Consider the following 26,122-nt stretch of genomic DNA (forward strand, 5'->3'; position numbering starts at 1 on the left):
CGAGTTAAGAAGAGAGGAAGTGGAGGCACCTGCCTTCTCTGCGAGTTTAGCCACAAAAGGCAGGAGAGAGATGGGAGGACGGCTAGTGGGGGACGGAAGGAGGATGGAGGAGCCTCAAGGCTATTTGGGGGGAGTAGGAAAAGCAGCCGGGGGAGACTGGAGAGTTACTATCATACCTGCTTGTTGTGAAGGAGGATAGGGCCCCAAGCTGTGATTTCACTGGGATCGGGAATCCTCAGGTGAAAAAATGCCCTCTATCAAAGCAGATCAGCCCCTGCACTGACAGCTGTTCTCTTAGCAACTGCCTGGGGTGTTGATATTGGGTGACAGATTGGTACCTGCACCTCCAGCCCCCTTGATGTGCAGTTGTCCCCATAAGAATGTAAGGTCCTTGAGGGCAAGGGCCGGCATGCTTGCTTACGGCTACATCCCGGGCCCTTAACGCAGTGCTCGGCTAATAGCTAAGTAATAGCGCTTAATCACTAAACTTGACACCCCTGGGGTCACACAGCCAGTTTGTGTCAGAGGTGGGAGTCGTGTAACACTCTATGCACGAAGACAGACAGCGTTTTAGAACACTTAGAGGGCTCCAAATTTACTATCATTACTTTTTATGTGTTTGGACACAAAGTGTTAAGGAGACGTGTGTTATGACGTCAAAAGTACTAGCTCTCAAGTCTGGGGACTGAGTTCAAATGCCTCTGGTATTCACTCCCTGTGTGACCTTGTCTAAGTCCATTCCCCTCCCTAAAGCTCAGTGGCCTCATTTGCAAAATGAGGGGCTGAAGATGTGCTCGGTCTAGCCCTGTCCCTGTCTGTTTCTTCTCTTCCCTCCCCATCACTCTCCTCTCTCCTCTCTTTCCTGTCTCTCTCCTTCTCTCCCTCACTCCTCTCCTCTCTCTCTCTTTCACTCCTCTCCTCTCTTCTTTGTCTTTCTCCTCTTCTCAGTCTCTCCTCTCTTCCTCCCTATCTCTCCTTTCTTTCTCCCTCACTCCTCTCCTTTTCTTTCTCTCCTCTATCTCTTCCTTGTTCTTCCCTCTCCTTCCTTTTTCTCTCTTCTCTCCCTGTCTCTGTCTTTGTCTGTCTGTCTATGTCTCTGTCTGTCTCTCTTTCTTCTCTCCCAATGTGATCCCTCTTCCAATAAATCGACCTTCAGGTAGGGACCAGCAGGCCTTTCAAAGGCTTGGCCTAAGGCCTGCCGGACCCCAAACACAGCCTCGGGAGGTAATGGCTGAAGGGGTGGGGTATTAGGATTGTCACTGAGGTTAAAAGGTGAACTGGAAGAAAGATTCAAGGAGTCAGCAGGTCAAAGGCTTACCCACCCCTGCAAGGGCTCTAGAGGACCTGATTTCTCAACCTAGAAAAGGGCTTCCTAAAACTCCAGGCAAACTCAGCCTTCCCTTGAGAAGCACAGAATATAAAATAATGGTCTTAAGCAGAGATTTTTAACCTTTACTGAGCCTCGGATCTCTTCCACAGTCTGGTGAAACCCATAGACTCCTTTCTCAGAACCATGTTTTTCAATAATTGAAGGAAATGCTTACTTTCAGGTAGAGGTTTGTGAAAAGGAAAATGTAATTTTTTTTCTATCCAAGTTTACAGACCCCTCCCAAATGGTCCAAGGATTCCAGGTTAAGACCTCCCTGAGCTAATTCGGGGCCACAGTGAACGTACCGAACATCCAATATGCACGAAATGGCTAAAAATCTCTTAAAGCTGGTCATCAATTCGCAGAAAATTAAAGGGGTTGAGATTTTAGACAGTGAGTGACTTTGAGAATCCTAAAGTTTATGAAGTCGGAGGCTTCATTAGCACATCACAACTAGATAGACCGACTTAAAATTAGCCTTAGAACCAGAGGGAACCCAAACACATTATTAATGTTCCAAGACTCCATAAAATTCTGAATATGCCAATAATGCCATCTCCCACTTAAATCAATTTACACCATTAAGTTGAGAATAGAAACCTCACTGACTGATCACTTAATGCCCAGACAGGTACAGTGAAGAAACTGGACTGTCCCTGCTGACTTGACATACAATTCCAAATATTAATCTCAAACACGGCTTGCAAAAAAAGAAAAAAAACACCATTACTTGCAACTTCCCCTAAGGGTGTTACTTTTAAAGTTTTATCTGGAGGCACAGAAAAAACTCAAATATCAAAGTGAGGTTTACAAAGCCTCTTTGCAAGCCTTTGCAGGAGATGGTACAAGTATTGTTATTCCCATTTCATAGGCGGGGAGACAGTGACCCAGGGATGCGCCCGGGTGGTAAATGAGGAAGGTTTTTGACCCCAAATCCCTCTACTATCTCTCACAGGTCTAACGGCCCAATCTTTGACACCAGAGTCAGTCCCTCCCTCGAAATATCACCAAACTCCAAAATTATCCTGCCTCTCATTTTAAATCCCCTCCCCAAAATCTACCAGTTTCTTAATCTCCTCAAATCGGCCTCTGCAATCTCAATTAAAGTAGCCCCCACGGAGGTGTGAATGACTAAAGGAAAACTCCCTGAGGGAAGGAAATGGTCTCACAGCCCGGCTTTCCTTCTGTCTTTGTTATGCAAAGACAAATGGGCTGAATTGAACAGACTTTTATTTTTCAAGGAGGATCTGGGAAGGCTAAACCTTCCCCCTCCCGGCCAGCCCAGCAGCCAGTTAGAACTTAAGCCTGCAGCAATTTTGCTCCCTAGTTTCCATAAGAAAAAAAACCAACTCATCTAAATCTAAATATTAAAAAGTCACCTGCTTTCAAAATGTGTCTAAAGCATTGGGACTCATGAAAGTAGCCACACAAGAAGAGTATTTTTCTAGTTCCTTTCAATCACTTTTTTTCCTTTTCAGCTACTGTATTGTTAATGTTGTTGGCATCCTTTCTTTTTTTTATTTTTAGTTTTCAACATTCACTTCCATAAGACTCCCCAAGGCAGCGCGCAATCTGACACAGGCCCTACATGTACATCCCTATGAAACGTACTTTCAATTAGTCGTGTTGTAAAGAAGGATTAGAACCAAGCGGAGGAAGCACAGGAAAGAAGAAACAAAACAAACCCCCCAGGAACGAGGGAGGAGTCTGCTTGGAGCTGCATGCAGGCACTCTCCATCAGGAGCCTTGGAGCCTGCCCGTCCTTCCTAAGGATGCGCTCCCACCCTGGTCAATTCCCTTCCTTTGCTATTACCTCCAAGGGCAGTTTTTGAAAGCAGCTTCTCCATCACCACCAAGCCCCCTCCACACACCCTCTTCTGCCTGGAGGTGTTTGGGGGGGGGTCAGTCAGTGAGAATCCCACCACTCTGTAAAGTCTGGCCTCAGAATCGGTGGGACAAGGTCCTCTCTTTCTGGACTCATCTCATTTTCAATTCCACAAGCAGTATTCATTAAGCGCCTACTACGTGCACTTAATATCCGCTTTCATCTAGACTCCCCCCTTGGTCCATTCTCTAGAATCAAGACTGTTCTAAGTAGACCCTGATCAATTCAACCAGCTCCCCAAAGAAGTGGCCTCTTGAGGGGGTGTAAACGCCTCCCTTTGCCTCGGCCTCTGTCTTGCACCCCTCCTGCCCTCCCCACGCTTCTCCCCCCCATCTGCTCTGCTCTTCCGGCCCGGCCCAGTGGACTCCACAGGGTCCACTCCTAACAACTCGTTCCTTTTGGGTCAATCACCCAAACGAGCAAACATCAGGCTTCTCTCCTGGAGGCCAGGCGGGTGCTGGGGGCCAAGGCGAAGGTGAAAGGCCCTGCCCTCGAGAAGCTTACATTCTAACGGCTCCGGGGACCTTTGGGGATTCTAGGGTTAAGGACTCATTCCTCTCACCCTCCATAGCGCAAGCATTTATCGAGAGCTTACTACGCGCTAGGCCCGAGGCTACGCGGACAGAAAGGATGCCGGCTGCCCTCGAGGGGCTTCCATTCCCAGGCTGAAGGGCGCTTAGCCCCGGGCTGCTCCCCCCTCCTCTCCCCCCCGCCCCTCGGCTTCCGCTGGTGTCCACCCGCCACGTCCCGGCGGGCCCGCCCTCCCTCAGGCAGCTCCGCGCTGGCAGGGCTAGGCCCGGGCCCAGCGGGCGGGGGAACCTTTGTTCGGCGGCGCCCCACGCTCGCGCCCCCCCGGGCGGGAAAGGCGGTGGGACGCGGGTGCTCGCTAAAGCCCGCGGCGGCGGCAGTGCCCTGTGCAGTGTGCCGTGGCAGCCTGTGCCGGCAGAGCTGTATTGGCGGAGGGTGGGAGGCGGCGGCGCAGGCCGGCGCAGCTAGGGGGCAGCGCGGAGCAGGGACCGCGGGGGGCAGCGCGGGCCAGGGTCGGGCATCGTCGTCGGGGTCTCGAAGGGCAGGCGGGGAAGGGAGCGCGAGCGAGGGGCGCTGCGGGCCGGAGCGGACCGGACCGGGCTGGGCTTTAATCTCCCCGGGCCTCAGCAGACACGACCCCATCGTCGGGGCTTTAATCGCCGCGGGAGGAGCCGCCGCTGCGGTCGCCGGCCGAGATCATGGTGAGTGAGGCCGAGCCCGGGGCCTTCGACGGCTCGGGCCTCTGAGGGGAGGCGGGCGCGGGGCGCCTCGCCCGGACGAGGCCGCCCGCCGGGCCTTGCGGCCTGCGGCCCACGCCTCACGCCTGTGCCCAGCAGCTCGGCCCCGAAGCTCTGCGCCCGCGGCCGACCTCGGCGGCCATGTGGGACGGCCTTCTGGGGTCCCCACCCCTCAGAACCTGTGGTGATCTCCCTCCCCTCCCCCACCTCCCCAAAGTCCTGAGGGAAAGAAAAAGGCCGAGAGGGAGGGGGAGGGGGGAGCGTTTGACCCTGAGTTCGAGGGCGCCCGGACCGCGAAGGGGGAGCTTCCTGCCCTAGGGGTGTGGGGGGGTGTCCCTTAGACTAGAGGAGGACTTTTATTGTGCCGGAAAGCTGGGGAGTTCAACGCTGAAATATTGGGGGGGCAGCCCCTTTTCCAAAGCAGACTGACCCCCCTTAACTTGGTGATTTTATGACCTAATAATCGTTGGGGGGGGCTGAAGCAGCGGGGAGCCCCGGGGGGGGTCGGGGTCAGAGAGGGCAGAGCCCCTATGGCGCCTTCCCCTCCCCCCTTGTGCTTCCTGCGCTTCCGGGAGCCAGGAGCCCCCGCGGGGGGGGATTTGTGACTGGGGGGGCTCCCACAGGCGGTTTTCCCTAAAGTCCCGGCCCCGCCCTCCCCGAGGCTCGTCCTCGTGGCCGCCGCGCCCGCTCCCGCCTTTAACCAAGCCCCGCCCCAGCACATGGTCGGGGCGCGGGCCCGGGGGCCGGGGGAGCCCTCCGCCTGACGGTCGGGTGGTGGTGATGCCCGAAGCGGCGTGTGTGCGCGCCTGGTGCGCGTGTGCACTCGCGTGTCTGCGTGTGCGCGCGCCGCCGCGACTCCGCCTGGGTCACCGCGCTTTGTTAGCCTGGGGCGCCACCTGCTGGCTGCGAAGTAGCCTGCGGTGGCGGAGGCCCGAGGAGCCCAGGTCGTGGAGACCCCCCGCTGGAGGGGAGGGGGGGCGCATTTATGGAGCGGCGACGGTGTGCAGGGCGCCAGGTGTCATTTCGCCAAGAAAACCCCTTACGGGGTCGCGAGGAGTCGGACACGACCGAACAACTTCAAATAAGCCAGGCACCGAGCTGGACGCTTAGGGAGACCAGAGCCCAGGCAAGCCCTGACAGTGTAGTTAGAAGAGATGGGCAGTGAAGGCAAAAACAGCATGGAGCCCCGGGGGTGCTGAATTACAGGAGTGGCTAAATAAAGTTCTTTACCTGGGTGGATAGAGTGTCAGAGCTGGGGAAAAAAATCTTCGAAACCAAGAGCAAACCTCTCATTTTACGAGTTAGGAGATTTAGTCTAGGGAAGTGCATATTTCTTTGGTTTACCATTTTCCCGGTCCCTTCATCGACATACCTTCTAAAGAATAGTTTTTTTCACTGGGGCATAATTAATCCCTTTTCCTAGTAGCTGAGACAGTCCGTAGGTATGCTACCATTTCAAAAATAAAATAATCCTCTATCTTGGAGGGTAGAATATGATTTATTTTATTCCCATTAGCAATAGTTGAAATCCCACACCAAAAGTTTACCTGCAGAGAGGGAAAATGTTCCTGGTTTTTTAAAACGTCTGTCACCGGTGAAATGTTTCCAATTAAGAAAATTGACATGAAAGTTAATCAAGGGAATAAAAAGTGGAGGCCTAATTATCAAAATGCGTTGTTCAATTTCCCTTCCTTGTATCTCTTCCCACATTTCCCAGCTAAGTTCCTATCTTCAAATAATCATCCAAAATAATGCATCTTTACATGTATTCAAATGAAGAAGACAGTCTTTAAATCGGGTAATAAAACTTTGGTGCTCTCTCAGCTTTACTATGTCACTGTACCAAGTCTGTGTCACTGTACCGAGTCTGAAATTCTTTGATGCTATTAGGTTGAATAAAAATAAGAAATCTTTCTTCTTGGTATCTTGAAAATTCAAGTACTGGAATGTTTTGCTTATTTTTTTTTGTCATAATACATCCCATTAAACATTTTCTGTCCTGTTTGTTCTTTAATAGCCGGGGGCGTGAGGCTCATCTCTGTCATTTAAAGTGACTTACAAGTAGACCCTTGATAACTGTTGATGTATTTAAACTTTCTTGGAAGTCGAGCTGAATAGAAATAATTTGTCCTCCAGAAAAATAAATTGAGAAGTTAGTGCTATGTTCTTTTAATTAGTGACCGTGAAATTATTTCGTGACACTTTTTACGAACAAGTTTTTACTACATAAGGAGAATTATAAAGAAAATAATTCATTTTTTAAAATTCCATGCCTGAACAATTTTTATTATCCTTACGCTGATGGGAAGAACACTTTGTATATATGAGTCTTAGCTCTGCCGTTGGCTTGGTTTCTTTTCAGTGGCTTATTTTCCTTTCCTTTTGGGAGAAGTAGAAATAACAGTTTTTCTCATCAATCTCATTAAAGATTGTAAGAATGAGAAAATTAACAATTATCAATAGAACTGATTTGTAGCATTTTTAGGAAGAAGAAAGTGCTATTCAAAGACAGTTGATATATCACAATAGGGAAGAGGGTCATAAGCTCCCCCTACATAGCACAAGCTGGAACCTGTATGAGGTAATAATGATTCTGCCATCCAGTACCAAAACATAGCACACAAAGGGAAAAGTTACATTTTCAAGTGCCATAGTAATTTTGGTAAATAGGAAGGAGAGGCTTTTATGCCCTGATGCCTCGTTTCCTTTAGCCACAGCTTGATTTCTTTTAGGACTTGGCATGTCTATTTTATGACCTTATTGAAACAAAAATCTTGTTAACTGAAATAGAACAGAAAGTCTTTTTAAATAATAACCTCATTTTGTGTTACATATAATTTTTTTTAAAAAATTAGTCTTTCTGTTTGTTGTTTTTTTTACCAGTTCTCAAAGTTTTCATATTTTAAAAAATACTGTCATTTATATGTATGGGATGACAGTGAGCAACAGCAGCCTGAAAAAAAATCTTAGTCCCGCTGTGGATCGTTTTTACATTATTTATTAAAATTCATATTTGCCCATGGAATGATTCCTTTTAGGACCTGGGTTTAAAACTAATTTGTTTAACCAAGATAGTCTTGTGATTAGATCACTTAGAAATGGAAGCTATTTACATTAAAACATTTGGGTTTTTGAATGTAAGTTAGAATTTTATTTTACTTTGAATAATTTTTTTTTCTTTTCTGGTTGGTTATTATGAGTGTGCTTTCTTTTCTCTTTTCAAATTACAGTCTGCTGCAAATCCTGAGACTCCAAACTCAACCATCTCGAGAGAAGCCAGTACCCAGTCATCATCAGCCACAGCCAGCCAAGGATATGTTTTACCAGAAGGCAAAATCATGCCAAATACAGTCTTTGTTGGTGGAATTGATGTTAGGGTATGGTGGTCAACATTCTTAGTAGTTAATAGGCTTTGAGCCTTTTGGGCTTCAGTCCTTGCATAAACTTAACATAAACCTGGATTTGGTTCTCTTTTCAACTAACTGGAGACAAAGGCTTTGTGTGGTTTTGGGTTAATGAGGGAAGGACTTGTTTTTTATAGTTGAGTTGGGAATTTGGGACACAGAATTTTTATTTTTGAAGCTAAATTCTTTTTCATAGATGGATGAAACAGAAATTAGAAGCTTCTTTGCTAGATACGGTTCGGTGAAAGAAGTGAAGATAATCACTGATCGAACTGGTGTGTCCAAGGGGTAAGTGAGACGTATTTCATGTTGATTCTGTGAAAGTGTATGGATGTTACTGAAATCACTAGAGAAGCAGATCTTTAAAATTGATATGTTTATATAGCTGTGTCAATGGGTAAGTAAGACATTTAATATTTGCTCGGTGAAAGTAATCTGGATGTTTAGTGAAACCATTAGAGAAACAAATCTTAAAGTCGGTACCTTTATAGCTGCATCAATGAAATTGGACTACCACATGATTCATTGCTTTGTCACTTTTTAAAGAATGTGTTTCAGTGCAAAGGGCTGGCCCTTGCCAATGTTATAGCTGAAGTAGTAGCTTAGTTTCTTGATATAAAATGCCTGCTGCCCCGATCTTAAATGTTGTATTTTCCCTTTAATTAATAATTTATGTTTTCTTCCTATGTGCCACAATTCATTAAATTTTACCATAACCTTTTACATGACTTTAGGACAAAAACATAGTTGACATTTGAGGAAAACAAACTAAAAAATCTTGAAACACTTTGTGACTTGATACAGGGATGTTGTAGTAAGTCCTTTCCCAACCCTGTTTTAAAAGGTTTTCTACTAGCCTGTGTTTTGTAGGGAAAATACATTCCAACAGATTAATAGCTAGTATTTCAGTTTCCAAACTCTTAAGTAAACTAGGCTCTCCTCTTTTTGTGTAACTTGCCTTACACCTGGTAAATGGACAGAGCAGTTTGAATTTCCATTCCTCCATGCCTTTGTCATGTGTTTCTTTCATTGTTATAGTTCTTAATGGTTCCATTTGGAAGTGTCTGCCTCAAATGGGAGTTGTTATGAAAAGTGCTCCTTTTGAAATTATAAAATTCTTTCACAATTTTTCAGAATTGAATTTCTCAATTCTGTACTTGTGACTAAAAATTATGAGAGGTCATTTGAACAGAGACTTATTAACATCGCAAATTATTTCAAATAGTAATACAGACTTTGGGGGAGAAATACATCATTGGCACTTTCATTAGAAAACCATTTTGTTTGATTAGATTTCTTGTTTTTTAGCTTAGTTTGTATAAAATCTTGATAATCTGTCCATGGACCTGCCCATCCACTTTCCAGGTTGATATCAATGCATTAACCACCACACTTTGGGACTGATCATTTCAAACAATTTCAAATCCACCTAATTGTACTGTTGCTTGAACACGTTTGTTTATTTTCGTGTGTAAAGGTTATCACAAATTTTTTTTTCCAAATGATGATCACTTAAAATTTTCATTGTTTTAACATTTGGGATAGATTTTTATAGGCAAGCTGTGCAGATTTACAAACTATGAAACCAAAATAGTTTGATACGTTTTTAAGCATCCCTTTTTACCTATTCTTAGCATTAATTAAAAATATTCACCATTTGAGGGGAATTTTCCAAACAAATATTACTTGAACTTCTTTCAATAAGTTACATGATTAGTCAAGTTCTTAGATGTATCATCACCCTTGATAGATTTAAGGAATCTGTTTTCTCTTCTTGCTTTGTCTTAACACATTCTTTAGCCTCTTATAAATCAAGTGGCAGAAACTTCTTTTGACTCAGACCCAGTCTGAGGTAGAGGAGGCTTCCCACAGCATCTCTCTTGCCTCTTCTATTTCATCCCTTTACTATAAAAAGTGCCTTTATGTGGAAAGTTTTTGGGGAGAAATCATTATAACCAGAGTAGTTTTGAATGTTAACTGAGATTGATTGGGTAAAGAACCAGAGTTTGGTGTGTATAAACCTAGGCCAATAACCCTTTTTTCCCCCAAGGTTTATGTTTGTGAAAATCCCAGGTATGTTCTGCTTATTTGTACTATGCACATGACAATGGTCAAGTCACTTAACTGCTCTGGGCCTTGGTTTCCTCATTTGTATAATGAGGGGATCTCATTAGATCTAGGACTGATCTGATCATTCAACCAGCTTCCAATTCACCTAACTGTACTGTCAGTCAAACCTATATTTCTTCATCTTATCCATAAAGATAATGATGAAAGAATTTTCCAAATGCCTTGCCAAAGTCCAGTAGTCGTGTTACAGTGTAATCCTATATATCTTATTTTTATGCATTTTAAAACATTCCAAGAAGGGATCCTTAGACTTCACAAGATTACATGGGGCAGGGGGGAGGGGCTCCAGGAGGATCCAAAAAAGATTAAGAACTTCTGGACATATCTCATTCGGTGAATATGAGCTTTCTAAATAAATGGCTCCTCAGGAATATTACCAGTACTCTCTTAAGTGGAAAAATCAGTTCACTAATTAAAAAGGAACTATAAAGTTTTAGCTGTATTGGTTTTAAAAAAAAGGTTGTATTTTAGCAGTTTATTTTCATTAATAGTTACTGAAATGAAATTTATAAAGTATACATTCCTGGTTTCAAGCTAATAGTGAGAGAGAATGTGGAGTGGGAGAGAGGGTGTGTGAAGAGTAGCATCATAGGAAGGAAGGGTAGAAGTTGGGGGTTTAAATAGAGTAAGACATTAGAGATTTAATTTAACATTTTTTTAAAAATAGCGTACTTAAATTAAAATAGCCCTTTTAATATGCTGGGCACTGGTAGTTAATCCAAGGAGCTTCTGTTCTACTTGGGGGTGGGGGTAGACGTAAAACATACACAGATAAGTAAATAAATATATGAGATATACAAAGTTATGATGGGGTATGAACCGGGGGGAGTCAGGAAAGGTCTCTTTTAGGAAATGGCCCTTGAGCCTTAGACTTGGAGGGAGTCAGTAGTCTAAACTAAGGTTACAGTCAATCCACAGATATTTCCTGGGCATCTAAATTGTATTAATTATGGACTGTGGAGAATAGAGAAGTGAGTGTAATAGGAAGACCATCCAAAATAGGTTCCTCCTATATAAGATAGGGATGATATAAGAATTAAGAATTCTTCCCAAAAGTTACATCCTAATTTCTATCTGGTGTGATTTCATAAAACCTGAGAGGGAGAAAGTTCCTGAAATTATAATTGCCTGATGGTGACAACATATCCTATTAATCATCTTTAATCTGCCTTTCTAGCTATGGATTTGTTTCGTTTTATAATGATGTGGATGTGCAGAAAATAGTAGAAGTAAGTAATCTTTTTAAAAAATTTTTATTTTGGCTTTTGGTGGTAATGGTATTTTGATTCCTTTTAAGTAGTTACATATGTTTGTTAATAGAGAACTAGTTTCTTCCCATCCTGTAGTTTTGAAAATTAAACTATTTGCTAACTTGCCAGAAATCCTAAACATTTCTCTGTAATTGGTTCCCAGTTTTAGAGAGGAGATGGATCCAGGCTAGAAACAGTTGTTATTTGTACGTGTGTTTTGTTTGGGGAAGGGAAAGACTGAATAAAATAAGAGCAACTGTCTAATGAGAGGGCTTAATTTAGCTGACCCTCCCACATTTGTCTAGTCAGGAAGCATTAGTTACTATTGAGGCAGAGTAGTTTATCCAGGTCTTCCACAGCTCCCTGCAGTAAGCTCTGAGGTCATCTTTAGGAAAGACACTGGGAAAACTACTACTTTTTTTCCCCCCAGTCACAGATAAATTTCCATGGTAAGAAGTTGAAACTGGGACCGGCTATCAGGAAACAAAATTTATGTGAGTACATATATGGAAGAAGGGTTTTGGGAGAGTTTTTTGGTTGTTACAACAATAGTTTTTTTGAATATTGAAATTGTTATTATTTTGCCTTTTTTTTTTCTTTTAAAGGTGCCTATCACGTGCAGCCACGTCCTTTGGTCTTTAACCCTCCACCAGCACCACAGTTTCATAGTGTCTGGAGTAATCCAAACACAGAGACATATATGCAGCCTCCAGCAATGATGAACCCCATCACTCAGTATGTCCAGGTAAAAGTTATCTGAGCTCTTAATTTTTCAGTTTCTTAATGTATTACTGTAGTCCAAAATCATGGAATCAGTCTGGAACCTTAGGGATCATTGAGTCTGACTTGCTACCTAATTTAGGAATATCCTCTGTAAATATCCCTGATAAAAGGTTATCTAGCTTCTGCTTGAGCACTTCCAATGATGAGGAACTCACTACCTCACAAGGGATCCTATTCCATTTTTGGAGACCTTTAATTGTTACAAATTTTTTCCCCCTATTGAGCTAAAATCTGCTTCCGTGTGGTAACTGCCCGTTGGATTTCTGGGGTCACGTACTTTCTTTTACTATTTTCACGTAACAGCACATTAAATGTTTCAAAACAACTACTGTGTCTCCATGTGGTCTTGTCTTCAAGTGAAACATTTCCAGGTCCTTTGTTCATTGCTATCCTTTGGTCATGTCCATGTTTGTTAATATCGCCATTAAACATGTAGTTCCCAGAGCTCAACTCAACTTCATAAAGAATCTGACTATTCAAATCACAGTGATATTATTGCTTCCCTTTATCAGAAATGAGTCCTCATATTAATAAAACCTAAGGCCTCATTAGTTTTGTTTTTGGTAATCACATTACACCTCTGATTCATACTAAGCTTTGCAGTTAGTAAGACAGCTCAGATCCTTTTCAACTTTAATTTCTGTCAAGCCAGAATCTCCACTATTCCATATGCATATAGTTGAAATTTAATAGAATTAAATGTAAAGTCCTGCATTTAATATTTTAACAGTCATCTTTGTCTTTACCCTACCTTCTAGTAATTTGTTGAAGTCTTACTGAATTTTTATTTCTTTCATCTACTGTGTTAGCAGTTCTTCCTCCAAGCTTGTAATATTTACAAACTTGATGTGTCTTTTATATCTTCAAACAAGTTGTTGATTAAAAATGTTAAAAGGCATAAGACTGAGTACAATGTATTCTTCAGTGGTGAATCTAGTTGCTGTACTCATTTAATCCACATTTCACTATCTTAGGAAATATGGAACAGCTTTGTCAAAAGTTTTATCGAAGTTGAGACATAGGTTGTGTAAGGTGGTATTTCTCTGATCTGTTCTCTTAATGAATCCTATTAAAGAAGGAAATGAGGTTGATTTGATCTGATAGGTCTGTATTCCTTTCTAAATGCTCGTAGGCATCAATTTAATAGTTCATTCTATGACAGGGAATTAAATTTAGACTTTCTAAAATTGGAATAAAGTTTTTGTTGCTTGTCTTCTGGGGCTTTTACTTTTTTGGTGTTTTTTCAAAGAATACTTCTAGAGATCACTTCTACAAGTTCTTTCTGTACTCTGGATTATTATTTCATCTGGGCCCCAAAACTTGAAGACATTTAAAAAGTAGCTGGAGCCCTTCCCCTATCTTGACCTTCAGTTGCTTGCTCTCTCCCTCTCCCTCTCCATTGTCTACCCAAAGTTTGTCAGCATAAAGACCATTCTCCTTGCTAAAGATGATGGAAGCAAAATTAGAGTTGAGCATCTCTTCTGTTCTCTGTCAACATTACACCATCTTATTCAGGCAGATCTGTTCTGTGCTTGTTGCTTTCACTATAGCTTAAAGTCCTTTCTGCTGTCCTTGGCATTTTGAGGGAGGGGTGCCTGCTCATTCTGGACTGAGTTGTGCATGCCACTTGTCATAATCAAGAAGCATTCATTAAGAACCTGTTATATAGTGGAATCTCCGCAAAGTACTATTCTGATGCCTCATCAGGATTCTGGGTACTTGGAGACAGTGTCATTGGAAAATGAGCTCTGGCTAGTTCTGTTGTGCTGGCACAGTTTTGAATCATAGTCTTGGCAACAGATTGTACGTTTTCCAAGGACCAGCTTAGCAAAGTACAGAGAGGCTCCTGTCTTGGAGGAGTTGCCTACTGATGACAAAGCCATGACCCCTTTAGCCAAGGTACAAGAAAGCCTTCTGCAATGATGATGACAGTGGGGGTCTAGTGGATGCTAAGAACCATACAGCTTTTAGGTTGTCTACACACATTCTTAGCTGTTTATTCTAAATGAATGACACTTGTTCAGTGGCAGAATGGGTACTTAGTAGAATAATTGAGTTATAATCTAGTGTGACATTCTCCATAGTTATGAAACCATAAGGCAAAATGAAGTTGCCCCTAAGGGAGGGAGCTTTGAGGTTGTCCTTGTAAAGACAAATAAAGGAGTTGGCAGAGTTGACTTTATCCTCTGTCCAAAGACTAAGAAGAAAGGAACATCGTTCCAAGAGATGTTTGATCATCTTACGTTACAGTGCCCAAGATAAGCATTTGCAAAAAGACCATCATACAAATAATTTCAGATTATACGCCAGCTGCTGCAGAGAGTGAAGAGGTACAGATCCTACAGTCACTTTGATGAGACCCTCCCAGTTAAATCAGCACACTTTAAAAGCTCGATGATGTCAATTCAAAGATGGCAAAAACTATGTTGAAAAACATCATTCAGGAATAAGAAATGAGGGAGGAAAGGAAGAGTTTTAGATTCTTGCATACAATTGATCCTGAGTACTTTGATGAGGCATTGGACAGATAGGAGATGACTGGTTACCAACGTGGCAGGTGTTTCCTAATCTATATGTATGTTGTCAGTCCACTGACTTGTTAGACCACATCAACATTCACGTCAAAAGAAGAATGAAAATGAAAAGATAGTTTTTGCATCCAAATGACAGTTTGATCCTGTTCTGTTGAAAGAAGCTCCCTGTGCTAGAAAATGGGAAATAGATGAAAGGACAGGCACTGACAGACTATTAACATAGCCTAAGGATGCTTAATCACAGTAGAACAATGGCTTCCAGAAGCAAACACTTGATGCCTCTGTTCTGCCGAGCAGAGAGATGAAAGTAGAAAGGAGTACACTTTCAGAGGAAAAGCTAGTTTGGTAGATTTTACATGGGAGAGGGTAGTAGAAGATTATACAGAATACTGACTCAAACACAAGGGGCAGTGAAGGCAAAAACAAATTTGTGGGAAGCCTGTTGAGAAACACAAGCAAAGTCATCCCAAGGGTAGATAAAGGTGCAGTGAGGAGAACAAGAAACAGATAAAAATGGAAAAGAAAGGTTTACAGTGATTTCTATGAGAAACACTTCTGTCAGTTTGTTGTAAGCACCACATTTAGACTTTAACTCAGGTCGGGTTGTGTGTTGCATTAAAAAATAGAAATAGCATGAAAGGGGGCAGCTAGGTGGCACAGTGGGTATGGGTCCAGCCTTGGAGTCAAGAGGACCCGAGTTCAAATCTGGATTCAGATACTTGACACTTACTAGCTTTGTGACCCTAGGCAAGTCACTTAACCCCAATTGCCTCACCAAAAAGCAAATTAAAAAAAGCATGAAAGGATAGATTAGGAGGAGAGATGGAGAATAGAGTACACAGAGAAGTTCTGTAGACACCACAATTTTGAGTTCATTGAAGCATCTTGAAAGGGAAAACTAACAAAGGCTGGGGGGGATCTCAGACCTTATTACTTTTTTAAAAAGTGACAAAGAGAATAATACCAACCCAAATGCATACTCCCGTCTCTCTACAAAGTTTTTATGAGAAAAATCTATGCACACTTTGAGAGCACCCATGATGAAGGTGTGAGAAGGGAACAAGCAGCTATTCATAAATGATACTACATAACAAACTTCAGTTTTTAAAGATTTGAGGGGGAGGTATAGAGAGTAAAAGGTCTAGCCGTGCATGTTTGCCGACTAGGGAGACATTTGATTTGGGAGTGTGGAACACTATGCTTCTCTCCAAGAGTATCTTCAATGTGTGAATCAAAAGAGCATGAAATTAATTGCTCAAAGCCTGTAAGGACAGTGATGACTTTTGTGTAACTTGCTTATAACATCAAGTGATGTTAAGGGAGACACACTTGCCTGTAGCACTTAAATCAGTAGGAGAATATTCTGTATAGAATCCAAATAGAAAACGGATTCCCTAGAGATGGTGCTGTGAATGTTCCTTCTTGTGTTTTATGTTGTCCATTTCAAGCTTTGAAACGTTACTTCCTGAATGAGATCTATAGCTATTCAAGTTTGGTCTCATTAGTCACACACAAAAACAAGTGGACAAAGAATTCTTGTTTTCTCTACTATGAGATGCATTTGGATGGACAACCATTAGTACCTGTACCTTGGATAGATAATGCAGGTGGATTAGTGAAATAAGCCCAGAATTGAGCAGAAGGAGTAAACTGGATTGTCCTTGGGAAATTGCATTGTACAATACTTCTCATGACACCTTTCTCTAAAACAAGGGCTTGTCTTTTTTAATAGTGATTCTTTCACTCTGTCTTTCTGTGGGTTCCGCTGCTTTAGAATTTGTTTAGAGCCATTTTTTTACAGGTATTTGGAGGGGTTTCAGTAGTGTGATTCTTAATGGCTCGTCAGGAAGCGAGTCATGCAGTCCTCAAAGAATTAAAGTTGCTGATCGTCCAGGGACAATGGAGAGACTTGATGCAGGATTGAAAAGGGTGTAAAAATTGGGTGAGAAAAGTGCAGTGTAAAAGTATATCAGAGAGATGTAGAATGGGCATGATACTAAATTGAAGATTGTCCTAGTTTTGCTACCCACTACTTAGAAAGGACTTAAGGATCTCATCAGACATCTGAAATTCGGCTTTTGGTATTGGAAGTCAGCCACTTCACTCACCAGCTTAATTCCCTTTTCTCCTGGAAAATGGCTAGCATTTGATAATGAAAACGTGCATCAGAAAACATTTTTCCTCTGTATAGAATCAGGTTTACTGAGTTGTAATTTTTGCATATTTTGTACATGTTCAGCTTATTTGAGCATGCCTAGATTTCTTAAATTTATAAATTTCTTTAATTTAGAAATCTTCCTCTTATAAAAAAAACTTTTTAAGATGGTACCTTGTTACAGAAAAACACTAATTACATTTCATTTGTAGGCATATCCTCCTTATCCCAATTCACCAGTCCAGCTCATCACTGGATATCAGCTGCCTATATATAACTATCAGGTAACTTTTAAAAAAAAAGTACAGCTACATTCTTTTGATGTTGGGATGTTTCACTTGATGCTCATTTTCCCCCAGATAGTTTGCCCCTTTAACAAGGGAAATGTGCCAAAGACAGGAATGAAATAGGGTGTTTTAATAGTTGAATTAGAGGGATGCTCTTTTTTATGTTCTGAAGTTTGGCTCCCTTCACCAAATTTCTGTATACATTAGAAAATATGTTGAGTTGTCTGTCTTGTAAGAAGAATTCTCTGTTTTCACAAAAACTCTTCCCACTTTTATGTAGTTAAGTAATCTAGCATAGTATAGTTGATCTGTATGATTTTTTTCATGAGGAGAAGTTGAAATAAAATAGATTACCTAATTCCTATGGAGCACTAAAGTTCGGCTAGGTCGGCTTTCCCTGATTTTAGATTAATTTCTTCAAATATTTCTCAGATACTGACCTCCTCTAGAGGAAAAAATTCAGAAAACTATGCCATGCCCATGTCTGCTTGAAACCTGACTCCAAAAAAAGTAGAGAGAAATTAGGGTGAATTTAACAGAAACAAAATTGTATAAACTTTCTTTTATTCCCCATTAACATGAATAAATATGATAAATAACCATATCTAAGTTAGGTACTTTAAGAAATATTTGCAAAATCGATGTTTTTTTTGCTCTAAGGTACCTCCACAATGGCCTGCTGGGGAACAAAGGAGTTATGTTATACCTCCGGTAAGGGGAATTAACAAATATAAACTTCCTCATATCTTCCTTAGTGTTTTATAGAACGTTGTTTGTTATCTTTGTTGACTGGCTGTTCTGTCGTCAGGTATGTCATGTTTCATTAATTCTGTTGTCACTAGATGTGTAAGCCACTCTGTGGTAGGAGTTAAGTCACTGATTTCTTTTGTATTCCTAAATAGCATCTAGTGTCTTGCACACGGCCATTGTTTAGAATTACTTGTTGAGTTTACAATCTAAACAGAGGGTTCAGAATTAAGGGGGGGGGGTTGTCCCTGCTGCTCATTTTTTTGCCACAAGGGGAAGAAAAATAATAGGAAATTTTCAATAAAATTTGAATTTAAAGTTTCAAGGAAAGTATTGAACATTGTGGTAGATTTTGCATTTAGAGGAGTTACGATTTAGAAGGGTCAGATATGTCTGCCTCGTATATTTACATGTCATTGTCTCTGGAGTACAGATACAACATGGAGTAGTGGCTAGAGAGCTGGCTTTGGAGGCAGGAAGGACCTGGATTCAAGTATTGCCTCTGACCTATGTTGGCTACATTGACCATGAGCAAATCAGTGACCTCTCAGTGCCCCAGACAATTCTAAGAATGTAAATTATAGGAAAGGTGCCTGTGTACGTTGTTTCTATGTCAGTGAAATCACAGGACTGGTCCGCAGGCACACAAGTGCATGTGCTTATGTTTTATTTAGATTATGTGTATAATAAATGGACACACATTGGCATCAGGTCCTGGTCATTCCATTGATTAGATAGAAATTTAGATGGATTTATCAAATACTATGTTCTTTAGGTGGCTTTCTGAGCTGGAAGATTCCTTTTTCCCTATAAGATGATTTTACTTAAAATAAATTTTGTGAAACAGAATAAGATGGATTGGGATTCAGTCAGATTATGAAGTCTGCCTTCTAAATGATAGCATCAGCACCTACTTTGGAAGAGAAGATATTAGAAATGTTTTTTAGCACCTCTGACTATTTTTATTTTTTAAATGTAGGCTTATACAGCTGTGAATTATCACTGCAGTGAAGTGGACCCAGGAGCTGAAGTCCTGCAGACGGAGTGCTCTGTCCATGAGGTCACACAGTCCTCTGGGAATGGCCAACAAAAGGCAAGGGGGTGATTTCAGCCTGGATAATAGTCATCTCTGTTTACATTCTGGTAGTTACCAAAACCGAGTGATAGTCCTTGTGAAATTGTTAGCTTTACCCAAATTTCTGATGAATTCTAATCACATAAGTTAGCACATGAGAGTTTGGAAGCCCCAAGTTTTCAGCATGAACATGTGAGCTGCTGCTTCTGGAATTCTTTTTTATCCTTTAATTGTTGTCATCCTTTTATCTGTAATGATCATCGTAGTGTTGAAAGGCAGTACAGGTTAATAGACAGACATCTGATCTTGAAGTCAGGAAGACCTGGGCTCAGGTTCTGCCTTGACAGTGAGCTAGATTTGTAACCACAGGCAAATCACTTAACCTTTTAGTTTTCCCAGGTTGCTCTCTTAGGATGATAAATTACACACAATTGGCTCCAGACTAGGGAATTCTTAAACCAATTAAATTACAGGTCTAGAGCACTACCTCTTTCCTTCCTCCTCCCCCCTTTCCCACAATCACTTAACTAATTAACAAATATTTATTAAGCACATAATCATTTAACAGAAGAAAATAAGTTGGTGGCTTCAAAAATTTTGCTTCAGGGTCATGACTAATTTATTGTTTTCTCTGTCCAGTGTTTAGTATTTGTCCAGCCAGATGGCTAATTTGCCATTTTCCTAATATATATTTTCTTAAGTTTTTAATGTTTTTGGAACTCTCAAGACTGAAAGTATTGAGCTCTATAATATAATATTTTTCTGGAAAAAATCAGGGTTGGTCTTTATTGCTATTATTAAGAAAATTTAAGAGAGTCATGTGCAAAAACTTTTAACAATAGAACTTGTTGACATTTGTTAGTACTCCTGATTGTCAGAAGTCTTAGAATGGAAGGAACAGTGCTGTCATTTAAACTTTTAAGGTGGTCTTCTTAGTATTGAATGAAAGAGAGGTATATGTAGCCTTTAGGCATATGCTACTAACAAGCTCTGTGTTTCAGAAATCTGTGGACCGAAGCATACAGACAGTGGTATCCTGTTTGTTTAATCCAGAGACAAGGCTGAGAAATGCTCTTGTAACACAAGATGACTACTTCAAGGTATAGAGTGAGAAGTTTGAAAAAAATTATCACTTAAAGTTTTAAAATATTCCTTTTATATTATTTGTGTTCTGGCTAGTGGGGCCACTTGATCAAACTGTAGGCACTCCCTTGTAAAGAAATAAATCACAGTGAGTTAGGCCCAGCAGCATGCTGTTTAAAACTTTGATATCTAGTTTGTCCTTAGGGAAGAAGCCTGTAGCAAGAGATTATATTCCAAAGCCTTCTTGAAAGAAGTGAGTCAAAAGAAATTGTTAATTCTAGATGTAGAAGGCAATATAGAATATGGTGGCTATGAATGGATTACTCAGGGAGAAAGCTAAGTAGTTCTTTTGTAATAAGGTAGAATGAGTTGATTAGAGGGAAGAAAAATAGAAGCTGATTCAGAGTCATCAAAGCATGGAAGTTTGAGTTTGAGGTCCAGGCCTGACTGTCAGTCCTGTCTCTTCTCCTAAATCACTGTGTGAGACCAGACAAATCAGTTATCCCTTCTGTTGAACTTCCCAGATCTCTTCTCGGGGAATTTATGAATGTGACAGCTGATAATGAGACTCACTTATGAAACTCATGGTGCAAACATTGGAGAGGAACATGCTTTGAGCCAATTTTTTTTTTTAGTGCCATAAGGCAGTGGAAGGAGAATGTCTTTCTTCCCCCACTACATGTGTGGACAAGGGTCCGTGCATGACAGATGGCTCCTACCTAACATGCCCACAGAGCCCAAATCCCCCTTCATTTCTCTGTGTCTTTCTCCCTCCTGGGAGACATTCCACTGATGGGCCCCCTCAATCCCCAAGAGGTCCTACAATTCTAAAGAGGCCATGACTCATGAGAGCAGCCATCCCTAGCAGGAGTAAACTTGGATAATCTTCCTTGGGAATTAGAATATTACTAGTGAAAACTAGGGTTGACATGGTGTAGAGGCCCTACCAGCTGTGGAGGATTTTGGCAAGTGATTTCACCTCTGCTTCAGTTTTCTCATTTGTGAAAATGGCACTGCCTCCCAAGGCTAGAACAAAATACCATGTAATTGTGGGCTTTTACTTTTATTATTTTCAAGCAATAGCTCATGTAAGTTTTCTTGTTGCTTCTGTCAGACCATAGCCCTGTCTGAAAGTATGCAAGATGGCTCACTTCCTTGTAGATTGTCGGGGCAGGGGTTGGGTGGGGGATGAATAAGTAGTTCTTCTATATGTCTTTAAAGATCAAAAAGGGAGGGAAAAGCTTTTCAAATAAAGTTTTCCTTTAGGGTTCATGAGCATCTACAGTATGCCTTCCTGATGCTAAAGCTTTTGCTTCATTATAATAGAAGTTCATGCCAAGGAAACAGATTCCTAGGAGAGAACCTTACTGACATAATATAAGCTGGGTTGGTTGGTGGTTTTTTGCCAGTTTCATATGAGTATCATTCACATTTATTTATAGAGCATTTTAAGGTTTACGAAGTTGGCACAGTCCTTGCAGGAAAAAAGACATAGTTGAGTCAGCTTTGTTAAATGGCAAAAATACTGTATTTACTAGTGGTCTCTGCCTCTCCCCTTCCTTAGGACCTTGTATCCTGTCATCAGTAGAAATTAGGGCAAATGTAAGGAGTCTTGAGGTAGGATACATGTAGTATACTAGCTTCTTTCTACCTGTGAAAGGAACACATTTTAAAAATTATTTCCATATATTCTCATTTTCCCCTTCACTCCTATAAAAGCTCTCTGGATCTCCATCCTAGGGAAGGGGGGTGGGGAATCAAGCTTTTTAGACTTTTGTCTGCTTAACATAATGGGATTTTAAGAAGGAATGTGAAGGAAGATTTCTGCCGGATGTTCTTTAGTTTTTTGTTTTGTTTTGTTTTAGGCAGTTGGGGTTAAGTGACTTGCCCAGGGTCACACAGCTAGGAGTTAAGTTTTGTTTTAACTATTTAAAAATAGTTGGAAGTTTTAACCAGCAGAAATAGATAATTATATTAATATCAGTAGCAATTTTGACCGTACATCAGTTGATTGTCAAAAATAATACTTATTAATTTCAGTGTCCTCTCTAAGTTTTGATGTGTAATTTTTTGCTTTTAACTGAACAGATAAATCAGATTGGCCAGATTCTTAGAGCTGAAAAGCGTTCAGGACTTGTATTTCACAAGACTCTAATTCTTCTAAGAGGTTCTGTTTTTGAAAGAAAACTGAACATTTATATAGTCTCTCATGACCTAAATTATTTATGTTAAAATGTTTTATAAATAATATTTTGTGTTATAATTACTCACATGTAGTACTTTATAATCTTGTTCTTTTTTTTTTAGGTTATATCAATAATAGGAATTTTTCACTGAAGTAAATGGAATATGTATATTTCTTCCAGGACAAAAGAGTACATCACTTTAGAAGAAGTAGGGCTGTGCTTAAATCCGTTTGAATCCTCTCTGCTGAAGCTTCCAGTGTTGTGGACAATAGTTACTGTTTTTGAGTATTACGAAGATACAGAGAGTTCCTGTTTTCCACTATTATGGAAAGTTAATTCTGAATTTTTTGACAACTTATTGCAAGACTTTCTGAGCAAGTTGTGTTAATTTTCTTAGTATGTTGTGTTTATTTTGCATTGAAACTATTCTACTTTGGATATTCACTTAGTAATTGGTTCTATGTTGAGTTAAAAGGGAAAAAGTCAGTTGAAGTAGACAGGTGTAACGTTAGGGTTTACATGTTAGTGCTTCAACTGGTACTGAAATGTTTTTGAGACTTTAAAGACAAATTGTTGGTTTTCAAAATTTTGCTTTATACAAACTTAGTGTTTTGAAAGGTCAGAATCTTGACAGTTCGACTGTTCTTAGCATTTAATCTCCAACAAATACCTCTTCAGCAGTACGATATTTACACTACAGTGCTTTGTGTTTATAATTTAATCCTAGAAATTTACCACAGAAGCAGACTTTTTAAAACTGCATTTTTAATCAGTGGAACCAAATATATAAAGTTGTAGCTTAATTGAAGACTTCCAGTTCCAAACCCAGTATTACATAGCAGATTCTCTACAGACAATCCAATCATTGGGTGTTATGTTTATTAGTTCAATTTTGCTTACGAAGTACCAGGAGTCCAACAATAGATAATTGATTGGGATGGCAATTAGGGTAATTCAAATTCTGGGTGTAATTTTAAAAACTGATACTAACCAAACCTTACTAGATACATAAGCTTCTCAGTGGGTTACTTTTCTTTTTCTTCTTTTTTTTTCTTTCCTTTTTTTTGTGTTTTTTATTGCTAAAATTTACTTCAGTAGCTATATCTAAATTGTGCAAAATATTGGCATTAAAAAGGATGCTGAAGCTTTTTTTATGTCACTTAAAGGTTAATCAGAGTATCTGAAAGGAATTGCTTTTATAAAAAAACTAATTTTAGTTATTTGTCATGGAACAAATAAAATTTTATTTTTGTTTGTTAACCTATTGCATTTTCTTTTTTCTTTTTTTTTTAAAGTAAAATAAGCCCAAGGGGCTCAAAATAGAAAATATTAGTCCTGACAAATCTCACTTCGTAGGTAGGTACTGCACTCAAGGGTTAAAAATCGATATCCAGCATTTGGGTTAATCAGATGCTTCTCTGACTCTATACGTTGGAATAGGTGATAAGAGGACAAGTCTTCCTATGTTCTTCTCTAAGTGTAGTAATGATCTGGATACATTTCATCCCAGTACCAGTGATTTGAAATCCAAGAGTCACCATTCTGAGCAGTCAGCATATCAGTAAGCCTTGTAAAGGTACTAGTGAGCTAAGGAGCCAGCATAGTTGGACGTTTGTGACTCTAACCTGGACTCCCACAGCCACAAGTTTGGAACAAGAGCCTTCATAAAGAGGGACTTCCTGGCAGTTTTCCTCTTGTCTGAATGCAGGTGCTGTTGACTTTGACTCCAGTCTTCCTACAAGCCTGAGATTTGATACTTCACATCCAAAGTTAGAAAGAATGGGGAAACTCTGTCATTTAAAGGACCCAAGTGCCTACTTCTCCCCAGGATTTGAAATTGTCTTTTACCTTCAGATAAAAGTTTTGCCATTCCTTTGCCTATTCATTCTAAGTTGTATTTTAAGTTTTGCGGAGCTGTTGCCCCAATATAGCCTCAAGAACAATATGTGTGAAGGAGAGAGAGTTCAGACCGTGACTTTTTTTTTTTTGGCTTTATCTTCTGAAGAAGTAATATATAGAAAAGATTAACACAGGAACACAGAAGGTTCTAAACTCCTACAAATAGGGACAATGGTTTTAAACAGAAATATGCTCTCAAAACATGGTACTGGTATTTAATTTACATTGAAATACCCAGTAGAAATTGACAAACCCAGTTTCAAAAGTGCTGATAACATAGGCACTTTATTGTATATGGTTAACAATGGAATTAGCTAGAGGGCCATGTTTCTTTGACATTTTTTGGCATAGAGGTATTAAGTTTAGTGCTCCAGCGAAGTTGGCTATAAAGAGCAGTTTAAGTGAAATAAATCTTTTTCAGTTGCTTTTCATTATAAAATTAAAGATGCCTTTTCATGGAAAAAATCTTAACTGGGCCAAAAATTTATACGAAGGGAGGGTTTAATATAGTAGCTTGTGCTATGGTGAGCTTATATAGTATGTCAATAGCATAGTTAGAGGAGATGAGAGTGTAGGAAGGGAGTAAATTTATGACAGCTTCTGGTGGGGGTTAGTATATATATAGTAAGAGTTTATGCTTCCCAGTACTGATTCTGGGATGCCTTCAGATCATTGGGGCAAAGCGTTTTGCTGGCCATCTCCTGGCTCTGCCACACTGTCTTGCTATTTCAGATGTGTGTGGTTTTGGTTTTGGTTTTTTAAAATAGATCATAGATTCTTCCTAGGCAAACCTCACTTATTTAAAATGAAGTTACTTGTAATCCACGTGGTGTGAAGAAGCTGCATATACTGGCTTAACTGCTAGCAGGTAATAAAATAGCTTACATGGTGAGTTTCTGTTGCATTTCCCTCAAATGTCCCTCTTATTTCATTTTGCATCAGCTGTGACAGTGAAGGCTGCTTTGGGTGTAGTTTGAAGTCTAGCAGGAGCTGAGCTGTCCAGGTAGCTGAGGCTCTTCTCCACAAGGCATGACCCGCTGCTAACTATGACCCCAGGGTAAGCATGTGAGCTTCAGGGGTCAGCTTTTCCTGGGCCATCGAACTGCACGTGGCAAAACCCTATAATAGCAAGTTTAAGAATCATCACAAAAGGAAGTGGAATGACACAGCGAGCATTTACTTGTCCACCTGAAGTGTGTCAGGGGGATTAGTTTTCATTTCTGTGGGCTCCTTTTCTTCTGTGCTTTACCTGTCTAAGGATAACTGAGAATGCTGAGGGAGGCATTTAGAAATCCTGGAAAACACTTCCTGAGGCATTGAAACACGATCTTGTGTCCAGGGTAGTTTGGGCTTAGTATTAGTATTTTAAGGCTTTTCTAATACTCACTTGGAAAACTGGTAACCTGGATGGTGTTATTCCAAAAGAGAACTAGACCCAATTATAACCTTACTAAGTCAAGAACTTGGCATTTAAAACCTATCCCAGTCTGGCTCTTGCCAAGTTCTGTGCATCTTACTCTCCACTTAACTCACTGACCTCAGTGGTGCCTCTGCAGCATTCCTAGAATGGGCTGGCTCCTCATGTCCACTTAGAATCTGAAGTTTCCTTCTAAGCCTAGCTCATGCTGTCCTTATGGGAAGCTTTTCTTGATTACCCTATTTCTCAATCGTACTCTGTCTCCCCAGATTGTCAGCTATATACTTTTATAATCATTCATTTGGAGCTGGAGGGGACTCGGAGGTAATCTAATAGGAAATGTTAGGGAGGATTTGGACCCAGGTCCTCTGAATCCAGACTTATTGCTCTTTCCATATACCATTTGGTGATATCTATAGTATTGCCACCAATAAGTTGTGTGCTTCATGAAGGCAGGGAAGAGCTCTGTCATTTTGTCTTTATATCCCCTGTACCCAGCACAGAGTCTTGAACCTAGTAGGCACTTAGTAACTTGCTGGAATGGTTTGAAATATTGGATTAACCAGAACATTCAATCCCCTCACTGCAGAATAACAAAGTTTACTGTATTTGAAGCTCCAGAGCTAGAATACAAATCAGTTTAGGACTGATGT

At 40.7% G+C, this 26,122-nt stretch overlaps 1 protein-coding gene across 3 annotated transcripts; it reads left to right on the forward strand.

The window, feature by feature from the left end:
* The first annotated feature begins 4,403 nt into the window (after positions 1 to 4,403).
* On the forward strand, positions 4,404 to 23,327 carry DAZL (deleted in azoospermia like). 3 transcript variants are annotated; one of them, XM_020987217.2, is made up of 11 exons: positions 4,404 to 4,483; positions 7,750 to 7,896; positions 8,120 to 8,211; positions 11,231 to 11,282; positions 11,734 to 11,797; positions 11,909 to 12,048; positions 16,988 to 17,059; positions 17,723 to 17,773; positions 18,789 to 18,902; positions 19,886 to 19,984; positions 22,334 to 23,326. In XM_020987217.2, exons 1-11 carry the CDS (start codon positions 4,481 to 4,483, stop codon positions 22,385 to 22,387), a joined length of 888 nt encoding a protein of 295 aa, XP_020842876.1. In that variant the 5' UTR covers positions 4,404 to 4,480; the 3' UTR covers positions 22,388 to 23,326. The 3 variants fall into 3 exon arrangements, with proteins under 3 accessions (XP_020842876.1, XP_020842874.1, XP_020842873.1); XM_020987215.2 differs by lacking the exon at positions 4,404 to 4,483 and adding an exon at positions 7,245 to 7,656 and having other exon boundaries at positions 22,275 to 23,327; XM_020987214.2 differs by lacking the exon at positions 4,404 to 4,483 and adding an exon at positions 7,245 to 7,656.
* Positions 23,328 to 26,122: the final 2,795 nt, after the last annotated feature.

The sequence above is a fragment of the Phascolarctos cinereus genome, unplaced genomic scaffold, assembly GCF_003287225.1.
Source record: "Phascolarctos cinereus isolate Bilbo 61053 unplaced genomic scaffold, phaCin_HiC Scaffold_1;HRSCAF=81, whole genome shotgun sequence".
Taxonomy (NCBI): Eukaryota; Metazoa; Chordata; class Mammalia; order Diprotodontia; family Phascolarctidae; genus Phascolarctos; species Phascolarctos cinereus.